Raw genomic sequence first — 16,778 nt, 5'->3', positions numbered from 1 at the left:
TTACAGACAGATTATTTCACTTATAATTCACAGTATAACAATTCCAGTGGGTCAGAAGTTTACATACACTAAGTTGACTGTGCCTTTAAACAGCTTGGAAAATTCCAGAAAATGATGTCATGGCTTTAGAAGCTTCTGATAGGCGAATTGACATCATTTGAGTCAATTGGAGGTGTACCTATGGATGTATTTCAAGGCCTACCTTCAAACTCAGTGCCGCATGGGAAAATCAAAAGAAATCAGCCAAGACATCAGACATTTTTTTTTTAGACCCCCACAAGTCTGGTTCAGGATTGGGAGCAATTTCCAAACGCCTGAAGGTACCACGTTCATCTGTACAAACAATAGTACGCAAGTATAAACACCATGGGACCATGCAGCCGTCATACCGCTCAGGAAGGAGACGTGTTCTGTCTCCTAGAGATTAATGTACTTTGGTGTGAAAAGTGCAAATCAATCCCAGAACAACAGCAAAGGGCTTTGTGAAGATGCTGGAGGAAACGGGTACAAAAGTATCTATATCCACAGTAAAACGAGTCCTATATCGACATAACCTGAAAGGCTGATCAGCAAGGAAGGAGCCACTGCTCCAAAACCGCCTTAAAAAAGTCAGACTTTGGTTTGCAACTGCACATGGGGACAAAGATCATACTTTTTGGAGAAACGTTCTCTGGTCTGATGAAACAAAAATAGAACTGTTTGGCCATAATGACCATCGTTATGTTTGGAGGAAAAAGGGGGAGGCTTGCAAGCCAAAAAACACCATCCCAACTGTGAAGCACGGGGGTGGCAGCATCATGTTGTGGGGGTGCTTTGCTGCAGGAGGGACTGGTGCACTTCCCAAAATAGATGGCTTCATGAGGCAGGAAAATCATGTGGACATATTGAAGCAACATCTCAAGACTTGGTCGCAAATGGGTCTTCCAAATGGACAATAACCCCAAGCATCCTTCCAAAGTTGTGGCAAAATGGCTTAAGGACAACAAAGGCAAGGTATTGGAGTGGCCATCACAAAGGCCTGACCTCAATCCTATAGAAAATTTGTGGGCAGAACTGAAAAAGCGTGTGCGTGCAAGGAGGCCTACAAACCTGACAAGTTAAACAATGCTACCTTTATTTAACTAGGCAAGTCAGTTAAGAACAAATTCTTATTTGTAATGACGGCCTAGAAACAGTGGGTTAACTGCCTTGTTCAGGAGCAGAATGACAGATTTTAACCTTGTCAGCTCAGGGATTCGATCTTGCAACCTTTCAGTTACTAGTCCAACTCTCTAACCACTATGCTACTTGCCACCCCACAAATACTAATTGAGTGTATGTAAACTTCTGACCCACTGGGAATGTGATGAAAGAAATAAAAGCTCTGCTATTATTCTGACATTTCACATTCTTAAAATAAAGTGGTGATCCTAACTGACCTAAGACAGAGAATTGTTTACTAGGATTAAATGTCAGGAGTTGTGAAAAACTGAGTTTAAATGTAGTTGGCTAAGGTGTATGTAAACGTCCGACTTCAACTGTAGCAGAGGATGTAAAGCCACAGCACGCCGTTTTTTTCAGCAGCAGACTATGATTGATAATATCAAAAGATGCATGACAAAACCGCTCCCACAATCATATCGTTATCAATTTCTGTCAGCCAATCAACAGTCATTTGTGTTAGTACCGCACATGTTGAGTGCCCCTCCCTATAAGCGTGGTGAAAGTCAGTTGTGAAATAGCATTGTATCTGGTTCAACATTCTTTTTTTCCCCCCAATGTAAATAGTCCGGGTGGCCATTTGATTAATTGTTCAGCCGTCTTATAAAAGCTGTTCAGGAGACTTTTGGACCTAGACTTGGCACTACGGTTCCATTTGTCATGCGGTAGCAGTGAGAACAGTCTACTGTGACATTAATGCTAGTACGAACTCGGACCCAGGCGCAGAGAAACACAGCAGGCAGAGGTAAGGGTAAATCCCAAATATTTACTCAAGATCTTCATAGCAAAACAACAAAGCAAGGGCACACGAGAACACTGAACAGAACATGAGTCCTGAGCAACTGGCCCAGTCCACAGAGGAACCTAAATAGTCATCCAGTATGTGATCCCAATAAGCCCAATCAGGGTCACCTGGATACTAGAAGTTACCCAAGGGTGCTCTCCAGTGGCAACCTCAGGTAGTACCCTCAAGGGAGAAAACCTGACCTGTGACACCATGACTTGGGTGACTGGAGTCTTTGACAATTTTTTGGGCCTTCTGGGATGATAGTGTTGATGTGAACCATGACTAGCCTTTCAAAGCACTTCATGGCTACACGCCCTGGTAATCCGTCTGGCCCTCGGCCTTGTGAATTCTGACATGTTTAAAGGTCTTGCTCACATCGGCTACAGAGAGCGTAATCACATAGTCATCCGGGACAGCTGGTGCTCTCAGTGTTGCTTGCATCGAAGCGAGCATAAAAGGCATTTAGCTCTTCTGGTAGGTTCGCATCACTGGGCAGCTCGCGGCTGGGTTTCTCTTCGTAGTTCGTAATAGTTTGCAAGCCCTGCCACAGCCGACAAGCGTCGGAGCCGGTGTAGTAGGATTTAATCTCCGTCCTGTATTGACGCTTTGCCTGTTTGATGGTTCGTCGGAGGGCATAGCGGGATTTCTTAGAAGTGTCTGGATTAATGTCCCGCTTTTTGAAAGCGGCAGATCTAGCCTTTAGCTCGGTGCAGATGTTGCCTGTAATCCATGACTTCTGGTTGGGATATGTACTGTATGTACGATCACTGTGGGGACGACGTTTTCGATGCACTTACTGATGAAGCCGTTGACTGAGGTGGTATACTCCTCAATGCCATTGGCTGAATCACGGAACATCTTCCAGTCTGTGCTAGCAAAGCAGTCCTGTACCGTAGCATCCGCGTCATCTGACCACTTCCGTATTGAGCGAGTCACTGCTTCTTCCTGCTTTAGTCTTTGCTTGTAAGCAGGAATCAGGAGGATAGAATTATGGTCAGATTTGCCAAATGGAGCGCGGGGGAGAGCTTTGCATGTGTCTCTGTGTGTGGAGTAAAGGTGGTCTAGATTTTTATTCTCCTCTGGTTGCACCTGTGACATGCTGGTGGAAATGAGGTAAAACAGATTTAAGTTTGCCTGCATGAAAGTCTGCTGAGTGCAGTCTTAGTTCCAGCATCAGTTTGTGGTGGTAAATAGATAGCTACGAATAATATAGATGATAAATCTCTTGGTAGATACTGTGGTCTACAGCTTATCATGAGGTACTCTACCTCAGGTGAGCAATACCTTGAGATGTCTTTAATATTAGACATCGCGCACCAGCAGTTATTGACAAATAGACACACACTCCGGCCCCTTGTCTTCCCAGACGTAACTGCTCTGTCCTGCCAATTGATGGAAAACCCAGCCAGCTCTATATTATCCGTGTCGTCGTTCAGCCATGACTCGGTGAAACATAAGATATTGCAGTTTTTTATGTCCCATTGGTAGGATAGTCTCGACCGTAGATCATCGAGTTTGTTTTCCAGAGATTGCACATTGGACAATAGAACCGATGGTAGTGGCGATTTACTCACTCGCCTACGAATCCTCACAAGAGACCCTGACCTTCTCCCTCTGTATCTCCAGCTTTTCTTCACGTGAACGACGGGGATTTGGGCCTGGTCTCCGGAAAGCAGTATATCCTTTAGTCGGACTCATTAAAGAAAAAAATCTTTGTCCAGTTTGAGGTGAGTAATCACTGTTCTGATGTCGAGAAGCTCTTTTCAGTCATAAGAGATGGTAACAGCAAATTTATGTCCAAAATAAGTTTCAAACAAAATAGCACAGTTGGTTAGTAGCCCGTAAAACGGCAGCCATCCCCTCCGGTGCCATTATTATTCATTCAGAGTTTGTTGCTGGCATTTCATGCCCAAGTTTGCTATTCTTGCCAATAAAAAATGTAAGTAGTTGGCAATATCAGAGGGTTTTGGGATGAAAAAATCATCTGATTCAATGAATGATAGAGCTGAGTTTGCCTTTTTGCCCAAAATGTAATTTAAGGTGCTCCAAAGCTTTTTACCATCATCCTTTATATAATTTATCTTTGTTTCATAGTATAGTTTCTTCTTCTTTTTGTTTAGTTTAGTCACATGATTTACAGTTTGTTTTATTTGCCATTCCTTTTGCCTCGTCCCTCTTAGATCTCACACTGAATGAGCACTATAACTGCACTATAAACTGAGACAGAGTCGACTGCCATGAGCGTGTCCTACCTGAGAGGGAGAAAGAGGAAGAGGAGGGTGTGCGTATGTCCTACCTGAGAGGGAGAAAGAGGAGGGTGTGCGTGTGTCCTACCTGAGAGGGAGAAAGAGGAAGAGGAGGGTGTGCGTGTGTCCTACCTGAGAGGGAGAAAAAGGAGGGTGTGCGTGTGTCCTACCTGAGAGGGAGGAAAGAGAGGAGGGTGTGCGTGTGTCCTACCTGAGAGGGAGACAGAGGAAGAGGAGGGTGTGCGTGTGTCCTACCTGGGAGGGAGAAAGAGGAAGAGGAGGGTGTGCGTGTGTCCTACCTGAAAGGGAGAAAGAGGAGGGTGTGCGTGTGTCCTACCTGAGAGGGAGAAAGAGGAAGAGGAGGGTGTGCGTGTGTCCTACCTGGGAGGGAGAAAAAGGAGGGTGTGCGTGTGTCCTACCTGAGAGGGAGGAAGAGGAAGAGGAGGGTGTGCGTGTGTCCTACCTGAGAGGGAGAAAGAGGAAGAGGAGGGTGTGCGTGTGTCCTACCTGGGAGGGAGAAAGAAGAAGAGGAGGGTGTGCGTGTGTCCTACCTGAGAGGGAGAAAGAGGAAGAGAAGGGTGTGCGTGTGTCCTACCTGAGAAAGAGGAAGAGGAGGGTGTGAGTGTGTCCTACCTGAGAGGGAGAAAGAGGAAAGAGGGTGTGCGTGTGTCCTACCTGAGAGGGAGAAAGAGGAAGAGAAGGGTGTGTGTGTGTCCTACCTGAGAGGGAGGGTGTGAGTGTGTCCTAAGAGGGAAGAGGAGGGTGTGCGTGTGTCCTACTTGAGAGGGAGAAAGAGGGAGTGGAGGTTGTGCGTGTGTCCTACCTGAGAGGGAGAAAGAGGAAGAAGGGTGTGAGTGTGTCCTACCAGAGAGGGAGAAAGAGGAAGAGAAGGGTGTGCTTGTCCTACCTGAGAGGGAGAAAGAGGAAGAGGAGGGTGTGCGTGTGTCCTACCAGAGAGGGAGAAAGAGGAAGAGGAGGGTGTGCGTGTGTCCTACCAGAGAGGGAGAAAGAGGAAGAGGAGGGTGTGCTTGTCCTACCTGAGAGGGAGAAAGAGGAAGAGGAGGGTGTGCGTGTGTCCTACCTGAGAGGGAGAAAGAGGAAGAGGAGGGTGTGCGTGTGTCCTACCTGAGAGGGAGAAAGAGGAAGAGGAGGGTGTGCGTGTGTCCTACCTGAGAGGGAGAAAGGGGAAGAGCTGTGTCCGTTGGTGCCTCCATTCTCCTTGCTACTCAGGGAGGATGAGGAACTGGGCTTGGAGGTGGACGCATTGCTATTGGAGAACTGGCGCGTCTTGCAGTCTGGGGGAAAGGAGGGGAGAAATAAATAACATTTTAAAATAGATCAGGAAACATATTATCAGTGAATCAATCAATGATACATTCTGTATATATATTGATGGGTCATAAAACAAATATAGCCCCAGACCAATACCACATTTTAGTTATTACAAAAAACACTCAACTCCATTAGGCTACTACGCATTTCTAATGCATTTTAAATCAAATCCAAGTTTATTTGTCACGTGCGCAGAATACAACAGGTGTAGGTAGACCTTACACGTGTGTGTGTGTGTGTGTGTGTGTGTGTGTGTGTGTGTGTAGGTAGGTAAGTAGAGAAATAAAACAACAGTAGCAACGCTATATACAGACACCGGTTAGTCAGGCTGATTGAGGTAGTATGTACATATAGATATGGTTAAAGTGACTATGCATATATGATGAACAGAGAGTAGCAGTAGCGTAAAAGAGGGGTTGGCGGGTGGTGGTTGGGACACAATGCAGATAGCCCGGTTAGCCAATGTGCGGGAGCACTGTTTGGTCGGCCCAATTGAGGTAGTATGTACATGAATGTATAGTTAAAGTGACTATGCATATAAGATAAACAGAGAGTAGCAGCAGCGTAAAAGAGGGGTTGGGGGGGCACACAATGCAAATAGTCCGGGTAACCCTTTACTAAACAACTATGCAACATCCAGTCATGTTGTAGCAACATACAATGTTACTAGTGTAATTACAGTGTTACAATACAGGTATAAGAGAAATTCAATGTAAAGGGTGGTAGAAAGTGTGTGAAATTAATGCAGATAGGGTCAGAGAGACATCTCACCTTTCCAGCAGATGAGGGGTCCTTTGCACAGAGCACCCTGAGAGTTCTTCACCAGGTAGTATTTTAAGTGCTTCTGCTTCTTGGGCTGCGTGGCCAGCTTCAGGTTGATGTGGTTGGAGAACTCAGTAAAGTACCGGAACCCCTTCTCCCCACAGCCAACACAGTTCCCTGAAAACCCTGCACACACAACACATAGAGGACACATTATAAGGATACATTATAGTCTTATGTCAATATTTCTATCGCCAAACATTGATGAACAGCAAAAATAAGCTGTTCAATTCAATGTGGCATTAGGAGGCCACAGCACAGGTTAACCAAATGCTGATTGCAACAGTAATCAAAACTAGTTGCAAGCTACAGTATGGAGGGTGGTAAAAATCGAGCATTTCCGATGACTCATCTAAGCTGAGCGGGTAAAATACTCATATGTATACCTCAGTATATCAGGTCAGAGAGACAGACTGACCTAAAAGTGCATTTTTCCCGTTCTCATCAGGCAGAAAGCGCCTATCCACGGCACACACCAGGATGTGCTCTGGGACGCTGGAGGATTTGGCACCGACAAGCTCGAAGCCAGCTGGAACTTCGATGTGTTCCGTCGCCATGGAGACCAGACGGAGGTCCTTACCGGCCTGACAGAACCCTGAGAAGAAGAGACAGAACAACAGTCAGCTCGGAGTAAACATCCACAACAACAACACACAGTACACGTACCATGGTCGCGTTCACTGGAATTAGTATTATCGTCGGCAGCTTGCTGAATAATGTCTGTATAGATGTCTACGATACATCGGAACATACCATGGTGAATATTGTTGCAAACATGTGGTGTTCCTAAGTAGAGAATGTGTTCTTAAGATCAGTTTTTTTTAGCAAGGATTTGAATCCCTGGGGGTTCCCAGGACAAAAGGAGTATGAGATGTTTTTTGAGGCCTTTACCGTCCATGGTGCAGCAGCCGTCGGGCGCAGGGCCCTGGTGGATGTAGGGCAGCGGGGGGCTGCTGGTGTCAGAGTCGTCCTCCTCCTCCAGGTCTTCCAGACTGTTAGAGGCCTGGCCGTTTAGCAGATCCTGACCCTTAGGCTCCCCGCACGGCATGCACAGGTCCACCTTGGGCTTGATATCTGACCCAATAACACACAATGACCCCGTAAAACATAATGTCCCCATCATACACCACGTCACACAACACAACAAATTATCCTGGAGTGAAGATGCCAGACAAAAGGCAAGGAGAAGGAGATTGAAGGCTTTGCAAGTCCTTTTTCAAGAGAAGGACAAACCCATAACACATGACCATGGCCACTTTCAAGTCTACCTCTCTTCAAGAGAACTAAATGAGTGAGATGATATGGATTTGTTGTGTGTGTGGGTATCATGTAATGACTAATTCTCAAGTCCTACTCAACTGGTTATCATTAACATAATTTAACATAACGATCAGAGAAAGACAGTTTTTTTTTTCTATGTGTTTCTGTTATCTATGATCCAATAATGAATGAGTCAGCCTGCTATAACTAATGTTCTGTACTGTTTCTATACATAACGACCTTGATGAAGACAGAGAATGGAGCCATGCAGACAGAGAGAAGTACCATCCATGTTGCCAGGATACTGGTCAGGCTCCAGGTATAGCTGAGTGAAGATGGGCTGTGGGTCTCCACTGCTGGAGCGTAGGGAGGCCTTGATGGAGTTGTGGAGGGCCTCCTCGAAGCGAGCAGATTTCAGCTGCCCTGCGTACGAATTCCCCATTATCTGTAATGAGAAGAACGGTATAACATGGACAAATGCACAGCCATGCACTCAAGGCTCAGCTCCGTCCACGTCGATTAGTAAGAGAGAACAGAGTAGAAATCCAATCTACAGAGGATACTTGTCCAGGGGTCACAAAGATGCTAGGATGCACTTACAGTCTCACATAAGAAGATGCATGCGCACACACACAATCTCTCACTCTCTTTACCTTTTTTCCCCCTCTGTCTTTATCCCTACCCTATTTCTTTCTGGTTTTGTCTCTAGATCTTTCCCTCCCTTTCTGAATTTCAGTATGTCACCCTGGCCTCATTGCCCCCCTCCTTTGGTCCACTCTTCGGACATCTGCCGAGGTCGGCTGTGTGGGCCTGGGGTTGAGGTTGGGAAGCAGGTGGCAGCTGGACAGACCGGGGGACACACATGTGGCCTGGTGGCTTAGTGAAAAGCCCTTGTTGAAATAGAACAGAAGTGACCAGTGCAGGGCAAGGGTAATAGCCAAGTACCCCCATAATGAATGACTGATATAGACTGTCCAACTAAATAACTATCCTTAAATAACTCTCCTTGACGCTACTCTCCTTTTTCTGGTCATTGCCCTTTCCATATCACCCAGCCATTCATGTGCATGGTTTACAATTATAAAGGACTGAAAAGGAAGTCATGTTTTTTTGCCAGCTAACATATGGTTTTGGCCTGAAAAACCCTCCCTACCATTGTCCTTGGGCTACATTTGGCAGGTGTTACTGTAGTGTTGTATCAACGCAACCATTAACAGCCAAGTCAAGCCACAGGTTGAAGGCTTCATCTGTTTGGGAACAGCTAGGACTCTGTAACCATCACATTGTCTGTGCAGGTTTTTTAGGGGCACAATTACTTGTGATATCATGTATTTTGACTAAGTCTATGCCTAGCAATATTACATTTTGACTATGCCAAGCGATGTATAAATGGCTCGGCTATCAAACAACTAGTCCAAAACAAAATCCTGTATCTGCAATGTAAAAGAAATGTGCAGGAATATAGACTACACATGATATCTATAGTACATGCAGAATTTGCAGACAAATCACATTTAAATATAACTAACCAATTTGTATCTATTTTTTGCATGTAAAAAAACAAGTTGCATCCAATCCAGACCATTTGATTGACAGGTGAATTGCCACTGGACAAAATACCCCTCGCCTAAGGTAACCATTATGAAATACAACCAACGAAGACTTAACTGGGTTAATCATTAAATCAAGAGAACCTATTTTACTGAGATCAATACAAAGCACTATTGAGTTTCTATGTTGATTCTACTCAAAAGCTTTTTTGTTCACCCTTTTAAAATGAAGAAGAATGCCTCTTCCCAGGTTTTCTTTAGCTACTGTAGTGTCGCCTTCTAAAACCCCGAACCCTTTTATGCTATCAATAAACGGCAGGCTTGGTAATCAAGTTGGAACAGTTGGCCATCCGAGGTCCTGTTCCTGCCCTAACCTGTCCCATGCCTGGACAGGTTCAAGCCTGGCTGATTACCCAAGAACCTACCCAGAGGGAAAAGGGGCAGAGAGACTGAGAAGAAAGAGAGAAAGAAACAGCAAGAGAGAGAAAGAGAGACAGGGAGAGAGAGACAGGGAGAGAGAGAGAGAGACAGGGAGAGCGAGACAGGGAGAGAGAGACAGGGAGACAGGGAGAGAGAGAAAGAGAGACAGGGAGAGAGAGAAAGAGAAACAGGGAGAGAGAGAGAAAGAGAAACAGGGAGAGAGAGACAGCTTTGGCAAGGTACACATATGTTTCCCATGCCAATAAAGCCCTTTGACTTGAGAGAGGTAGAGAGGGGGTGGGATATGGCCAGCCAAGGCAGACAAAAGACAAGATTAAGTGTGGTGCCTGATTGTGCTTTGACAGAGATAAGCAGCTTAACATAAAGAAGCTACAGTATTTCTCCCTCAGCTGACGGGTGGATGGATGGAGAAAGGTAGAAAGAGAGAGAGAACTACCCAAGGTGTGTTTAAAGAGGTGGCGGAGCCTGGTGAAGGCGTCCACATGCTTCCCATATATTATGACAACATTTTGTGATGTTTTTGTTCGTTTTGGTTTTCGGCTGTTCGTTTCTCGAAGTTGGTAGCCGAAGTCGGTTTCATGTAAATGTTTTCACTTGAGAAATACTGCACCAAACATCTTAATTAGTTGAAGAATTCTCGGCAGAAACATGACAAATTAATTCAGCCTGGTTTCAGCGTCTCAAAATAGACAAACAGTAATGTTGCCGCTTTTTTCAAATTTTTCAAGAAAATGTCTTTTAAGGGAGTATGAGAGCACACTCATACTCGGTTCACCGAGCTGAAGCATGCTGATGCCTTAAGAGGTTTTCCGGAGGACTTCCAGGTCAATTCGAGAGCCCAGAGCAGCAGAGAACAGATGTGTCCTTAAACCTCACAAAGTGAAACCATAGTGGTGACCTCACAAAGCTGACACATGGTAGAGGTGGGGAGGTGAACACAGACGAGACCCTTCAACACGTGCTCCATCACAACAAAGCCACACCGGGAAGGTGGCCTAATGGATGTGACTGGAGCAGGAGAGGGATAGAGGAATTGGTGGTCAGGAGTTATTTCAGGCGTGATTTCATTTGACGTAATTCTGTTTGATGAATGATGAAATAGTGTCTGATCTGTGTTTTCAGGTAGTGACAGAATCATGCTTGGAGAAGTGAAGTGACTGAGATCTCAATTTTCTCAGAGGCAACTGGAAGCTGACCAGAAAACCGGTCTCAGATTCTTCCACAGATTCCTGAGCCTGGGTGGCCATAATGGCCATATTGCAAGAATCTAACCCCCGGGCAGAATTAAGGTCTGGTCCTGTGACAAGCTTGCAAATTCCAAAAGGCCATATGGGAGAAAAAAAATAGGGCTTGTTCATTAGGAATTAAATTGAAGAAAATTGTCAGACATTTTGTGAAATGGGGAGGTACCATCTGAACTTGTCCAATAAGAAATGCTCGTTATGGTTTTACGTTTTGACAAGTTTTGCTACGGTGTGTCCTAAGGAACAAGACCCTCCTTTCTCTCTTTATACATCTTTCCCATTCAGACTTTACCTCGCTTTCCCGACACGGCTTTAAAACATGATAATCTCATGTATTATCACGTCATTTTGGCGTAGCTGACCTTACCTTGTGTAATTGTTCCCAGGCGTGAAGGGATTTGTTCTCCTCTACTACATGATGGGTCAGAAGAACCACTGTGTCGAAACGTCCTGCAGTGACATCCCCCTCAGCAGCACTGTTCTAGACCTAAAGAGAGAGGTTAGATGAATACATGAGATTAACAGAATGCATCTTCACCCAAGGATCCAAATGAACAGACATATGGAATACAGGACACATACTGTATAGTAGGCTAAAGGTTTATAGTTGGCTAATTGTCTGAAACTGATTAGCACTAAGGAAAACGATCATGCCACACTGGTGTATTTAAAGGCGAGAGCGTCGAATCAGGCTTTGATACCGTTGATATACTGTATGCAAGGAGAAGAGTTTGCTGCAAATAACACACGATAGGCCTGCAGCACCTTTCATCTCAAGATTTCAAATCAAACCCAATATTTAAAAAATCCTATTGAAAGGAAACTCGAGGTTGAAAGACGCACAAATGCTTTTCAATAGTCAGTCCAACTATTCCACACAACATGTCTGACCATGAAAATGAATGGCTGCACTCAGAGCAATGAGAGAGGCCACTCAAAAGTTAAGAGGAGCAGATTGCACAAAACCATGACATATGTAGTGACCGTTGGTGGTGAACAGGGGTTATGTGATACGGTAGCCTCTGGGTATTTTTGTAAAACACACTAGAGTGTTAGGGTTTGTAATCATACACACACACACACACACACACACACACACACACACACGTGTATGCACATGTGTGCGCACACTCACACACAAACTGTATATGGGCGCTCATACGTACACACTAGAGGTCGACCGATTATGATTTTTCAACGCCGATACCGATTAATCAGACATTTTTGGGGGGTTTGTTTGTAATAATGGCAATTACAACAATACTGAATGAACACTTATTTTAACTTAATATAATACATCAATAAAATCAATTTAGCCTCAAATAAATAATTAAACATGTTCAATTTGGTTTAAATAATGCAAAAACAAAGTGTTGGAGAAGAAAGTAAAAGTGCAATATGTGCCATGTAAGAAAGCTAACGTTTAAGTTCCTTGCTCAGAACATGAGAACATATGAAAGCTGGTGGTTCCTTTTAACATGAGACTTCAATATTCCCAGGTAAGAAGTTTTAGGTTGTAGTTATTATAGGAATTATAGGACTATTTCTCTCTATACCATTTGTATTTCATATACCTTTGACTATTGAATGTTCTTATAGGCACTTTAGTATTGCCAGCGTAACAGTATAGCTTCCGTCCCTCTCCTCGCCCCTGCCTGGGCTTGAACCAGGAACACAACGACAACAGCCACCCTCGAAGCATCGTTACTCATCGCTCCACAAAAGCCGCGGCCCTTGCAGAGCAAGGGGAACAACTACTCCATGTCTCAGAGCGAGTGCCGTCACAGATTGAAACGATCGGTGAAACGAAAGTGCTGTTTGAATGAATGCTTACGATCCTGCTGCTGCCTACCATCACTCAGTCAGACTGCTCTATCAAATGTCAAATCGTAGACTTAATTATAACATAACACACATAAATACGAGCCTTAGGTGATTAATATGGTCGAATCCAGAAACTATCATTTCGAAAACAAAACGTTTATTCTTTCAGTGAAATACGGAACCGTTCTGTGTTTTATCTAACGGGTGGTATCCCTAAGTCTAAATATAGATGTTACATTGTACAACCTTCAATGTTATGTCATAATTATGTACAATTCTGGCAAATTAATTAGGCTTTGATAGGAATAAATGGACTTCACACAGTTCGCAACGAGCCAGGCGGCCCAAACTGCTGCATATACCCTGACTGCTTGCACGGAACGCAAGAGAGGTGACACAATTCCCCTAATTATAAAAAATGAATGTTAGCAGGCAATATTAACTAAATAGGCAGGTTTAAAATATATATACTTGTGTATTGATTTTAAAGAAAGGCATTGATGTTTATGGTTAGGTTTGGTGCAACGACAGTGCTAAATCATCAATCATCAAAAATACTTTTGTTATGAAAACTTGATATCGGCCCTAATTAATCGGCCATTCCGATTAATCGGTCGACCTCTAGTACACACACACACACACACACACACACACACGCACACACACACACACACTACCAACTACTAAAAACTGGTACAAATATAAGGACTTGATTTGAACAGTTTCTCAAAGTAGAAAAATAATCCTGCAGCAACAGGAAATTAGAATTTTGGTGTGGATTATAATTCGTGGAATTTTTGGAGGCGTTAATAAATGTTTTTTTTATTTTTATTAAGTCTGACATTTTAAAGTGGAAATTTCAAACTTTAGAAGCCTTTTTAAACTTGAATATACAACACATTTGCACTTCCTACTTTGCAGGACATTTCCTGCAACAACAGGGTGATCAAATTAAGATCCTACATCTGTACTTCCACTTTGACCCCAAGCATTGTTTACCCACTCCTAGACCTTATACAACTAAGCTGATACAAAGTTCCCTTCAAAACATTGACTGTCACAAGAATGCTCCCTGTCACCATCCGGTAATGCATGGTCCTTGTTATGCAGTTTTTGGGACCTAGTGTCCCTAATTTGCCCCTGCCTGAGGTCTGGGGCCCAAGTCCTCGCGCTGGCATTACATGCACACTGATTTGTCCTGTTAACCACATTGAAGTAGTTAACTTTGTGAATGATTAGCCTCACACTGATAGGACTAATCAAACTACAGAGCTACATGGTCAATGGGAGGGACAAGGGGATAAGGGAGGTCATGCAAATTCCATACCATCCAGGTCAGACAGTGCTAGAACTTTAACCGGAACGCTGCATGAGTTTAGGGAACATTCTCTTTAGTACAGACTGAACATCCAAATCTTCCTTCACTTCTAGATACACGCTTTAAGGGCCCTCTAGGCAGCGAACTCTGCAACCACAGTAATATAACCCATTCTATGAGACATTCTTATCACACTGGCCTATCAGTAGGCCTAGACTACACATCACTCTTAACATAACCCTGTATCTATGTCCATGATCACAGGGTCACTATCAACGGCATTGACCCCCCCCCCCCCCCCCCTGGCCAGAGTGTTGAAATAGTTTTGTGGCTGCCAAATCAAATGAAGTTTATGTGTCATATGCACAAGAAGCACATGGAGTACTCAGTACAATGCTTACTCTCAACTAAATGTGACAACAATAAGAAAAGGTAAAAAACAAAAAAAGTACTAATAATAACAATAATCTAGGACACTGCAGATGGCCGGTGAGATGTGCCTGGCCCATCGGAGCCGTAAATCTAGACATACTCAGGCACAGCCTCGGGCGCCTTACGGCTGGGATCCTGTTCTTCTGGTAATGACATTTTAGGGTCCTTTCAGCATGACATGCTGGTAGGGAATTTTGCCCGAGGGGTGTAAGGAGGGAATTTAAGGCGGTGGCCGCAGAGGTACACACGCACACACACACACACACACACACACACAAACACCCACATGTGACAGCACTCCGTGCATGCGTATGCATGAAATAGCTAACTCGTTGTTGATGAACGATGCGAAAACAGAGGTCCTATTTTAGAGTGATGTGGATTTAAATTCTAAGAAATGTTAGAGATTTAACTTCAAGAACACTGTGAGCTTAGCCTTGCCCCCCAACCCTCCCTGTCTTCTCTCTCCCTCCCTCCTTCCCCCCCTCTCTCTGTTTCCCCCACCCCACGCCACTCCACTCCCCTTTTTTTGTTTCTTCCTTCATCTGCATAATGACGTTACACTCCTGACAATGGAGGGATAGAGGCAGGATAGAGAGGGATTACATCAACTTCCCCTTGGTCACAACCTGTTTCAGACCCACTCCCGGAACCTTTCCTTCAAAGGCAACACTACAGCGTTGAAGTCAGCCAAGGGTTTCACGTTAAGAAATCTAACTTGCTACTGTATCCACCTACGTGCACATAGGCACTGGCACAAATAGACGCGTGTGTGTGTGTGTGTGTGTGTGCGCGTGAGCGCACGCACGCCACACACAAACACACGTTGAAAAGAGAGGAGGGAAGAAAAGGGAAAGCCGGGGTAGATGCAGAAAAAAACTTGACACTGTCCAGGTGATCCTGAACATGCTTTTTCTACAACACATAGTGATATAATAGTCTAAAATGATTTAGATCATCCAGAACATGGTAAAAAGACGACCACCATCTCTTTACTTGATTATTGAAACATTCACACAAGCTTTTGCCAGTCATCATTACTGGCAATAGATCATGATAAAACAGACTACCTTAGTCATTTGAGTAAATGGATTACATATCTTAAGTAAATGGATTACATATCTTATTATTCACAGAAATACAGGAACAATGACTGTAGGCTACACTCCTAGAAAAAAAAAAGGTGCTATCTGGGACCGAAAAGGTTTATTTGGCTGTCCCCGTAGGAGAACCCTTTGAAGAACCCTTTTGATACCAGGTAGAACCCTATTGGGTTCCATGTAGAACCCATTTCCGCAGAGGGTTCTACATGGAAGCCAAAAGAGTTCTGATTGGGACCAAATAGGGTTCTACCTGGAACCAAAAAGAGTTCTCCTATGGGGACAACCACATAACCCTTTTGGAACCCTTTTTACTAAGAGGGTACTGTCAACATTAGAAATCCCATGGATGAGGACGAGAGTACACATCAGTATAGCAGAGGAGAGGGGGATGGGGGTTATGCAAAAAAGGACTAACATTTCCAGGTCCCTTAAATTAGGTGCTAAGAGCTGAGCCATCAACATAATGTTGGTGGAAATCCAGAGTGTCAGAGTAAACAATGTAAAATGCTTCCATACCTTCCAAGGGTTCTCCGCCAGCCAGACAGCACTTCGATAACACAAACAACAACATAAAATGCTCCAAAACCAAACACTAAATTCCACCATGCAAAAATAAATAAATCACAAAGTCACGAATTATAGTCCATTTTGGGTGATAGGTATGTCCTAATGAAGAGGAAAATAGTAAGGAAATATCCAAGGAGACGTAGGGCTGATTAATTCTCATCTGGTGTGTCCCCAAGCCATCAGCAGCTCCTTGGTAATTAAACTCCACGACAGTATGGACAGCAAATACTCCTCCTTCCTCCAGTACAGCAGAACCCCTCTCTCTCTGAGTCAAGCACACACACACCCAAGCACACACACACCCTCCCCCAGTCCCCTTGTCCCTCCCCTATGTTGTGCCATTTGCTGTGTGTGGAGTGAATTCTCTGGGGCCTCATTCATCTTAGCCCCTCTGACCCCCTGTAGTGACAGATGCTCTTGGAGGGCCGTCCTGCCTGGCCAGGAAACAAAGACATTGGGCAACATCCCCTCCTGCCACACGGTCACACCACCCCGACACGCGTGACCATCAGCATTTAACATGCCAACAACACAGGGGGAAACCCTGACTCAGCAGGATGACACACTGGAGAAATATAACTACTATCCCTATACAGTTCTTAGATTACCAAAGAAGAAGAAACAAATCTAGTCAAAATCAACCCCCCACTAC

General features: G+C 44.4%; 1 protein-coding gene across 1 annotated transcript in view; it reads right to left on the bottom strand.

Moving 5' to 3' along the window:
• The window catches only part of LOC139376189 (GREB1 like retinoic acid receptor coactivator), a 45,722-nt gene extending 29,373 nt beyond the window's left edge, over nucleotides 1–16,349 (bottom strand). The window contains exons 1-7 of the mRNA XM_071118472.1: nucleotides 16,076–16,349; nucleotides 11,250–11,369; nucleotides 7,933–8,092; nucleotides 7,279–7,461; nucleotides 6,806–6,982; nucleotides 6,337–6,513; nucleotides 5,403–5,528 (exon numbers count right to left, since the gene is read on the bottom strand). Coding sequence (XP_070974573.1) covers nucleotides 5,403–5,528; nucleotides 6,337–6,513; nucleotides 6,806–6,982; nucleotides 7,279–7,461; nucleotides 7,933–8,089 — 820 coding nt within the window. The 5' untranslated portion in view covers nucleotides 8,090–8,092; nucleotides 11,250–11,369; nucleotides 16,076–16,349. The remainder of the gene's footprint in view (nucleotides 1–5,402; nucleotides 5,529–6,336; nucleotides 6,514–6,805; nucleotides 6,983–7,278; nucleotides 7,462–7,932; nucleotides 8,093–11,249; nucleotides 11,370–16,075) is intronic.
• Between the last annotated feature and the right edge of the window lie 429 nt (nucleotides 16,350–16,778).

Source organism: Oncorhynchus clarkii, chromosome 20 (assembly GCF_045791955.1).
Source record: "Oncorhynchus clarkii lewisi isolate Uvic-CL-2024 chromosome 20, UVic_Ocla_1.0, whole genome shotgun sequence".
In the NCBI taxonomy this organism is placed as follows: Eukaryota; Metazoa; Chordata; class Actinopteri; order Salmoniformes; family Salmonidae; genus Oncorhynchus; species Oncorhynchus clarkii.
Note: the sequence above shows the minus strand (reverse complement) of the source record. Positions and strands in the feature narration are given on the sequence as shown.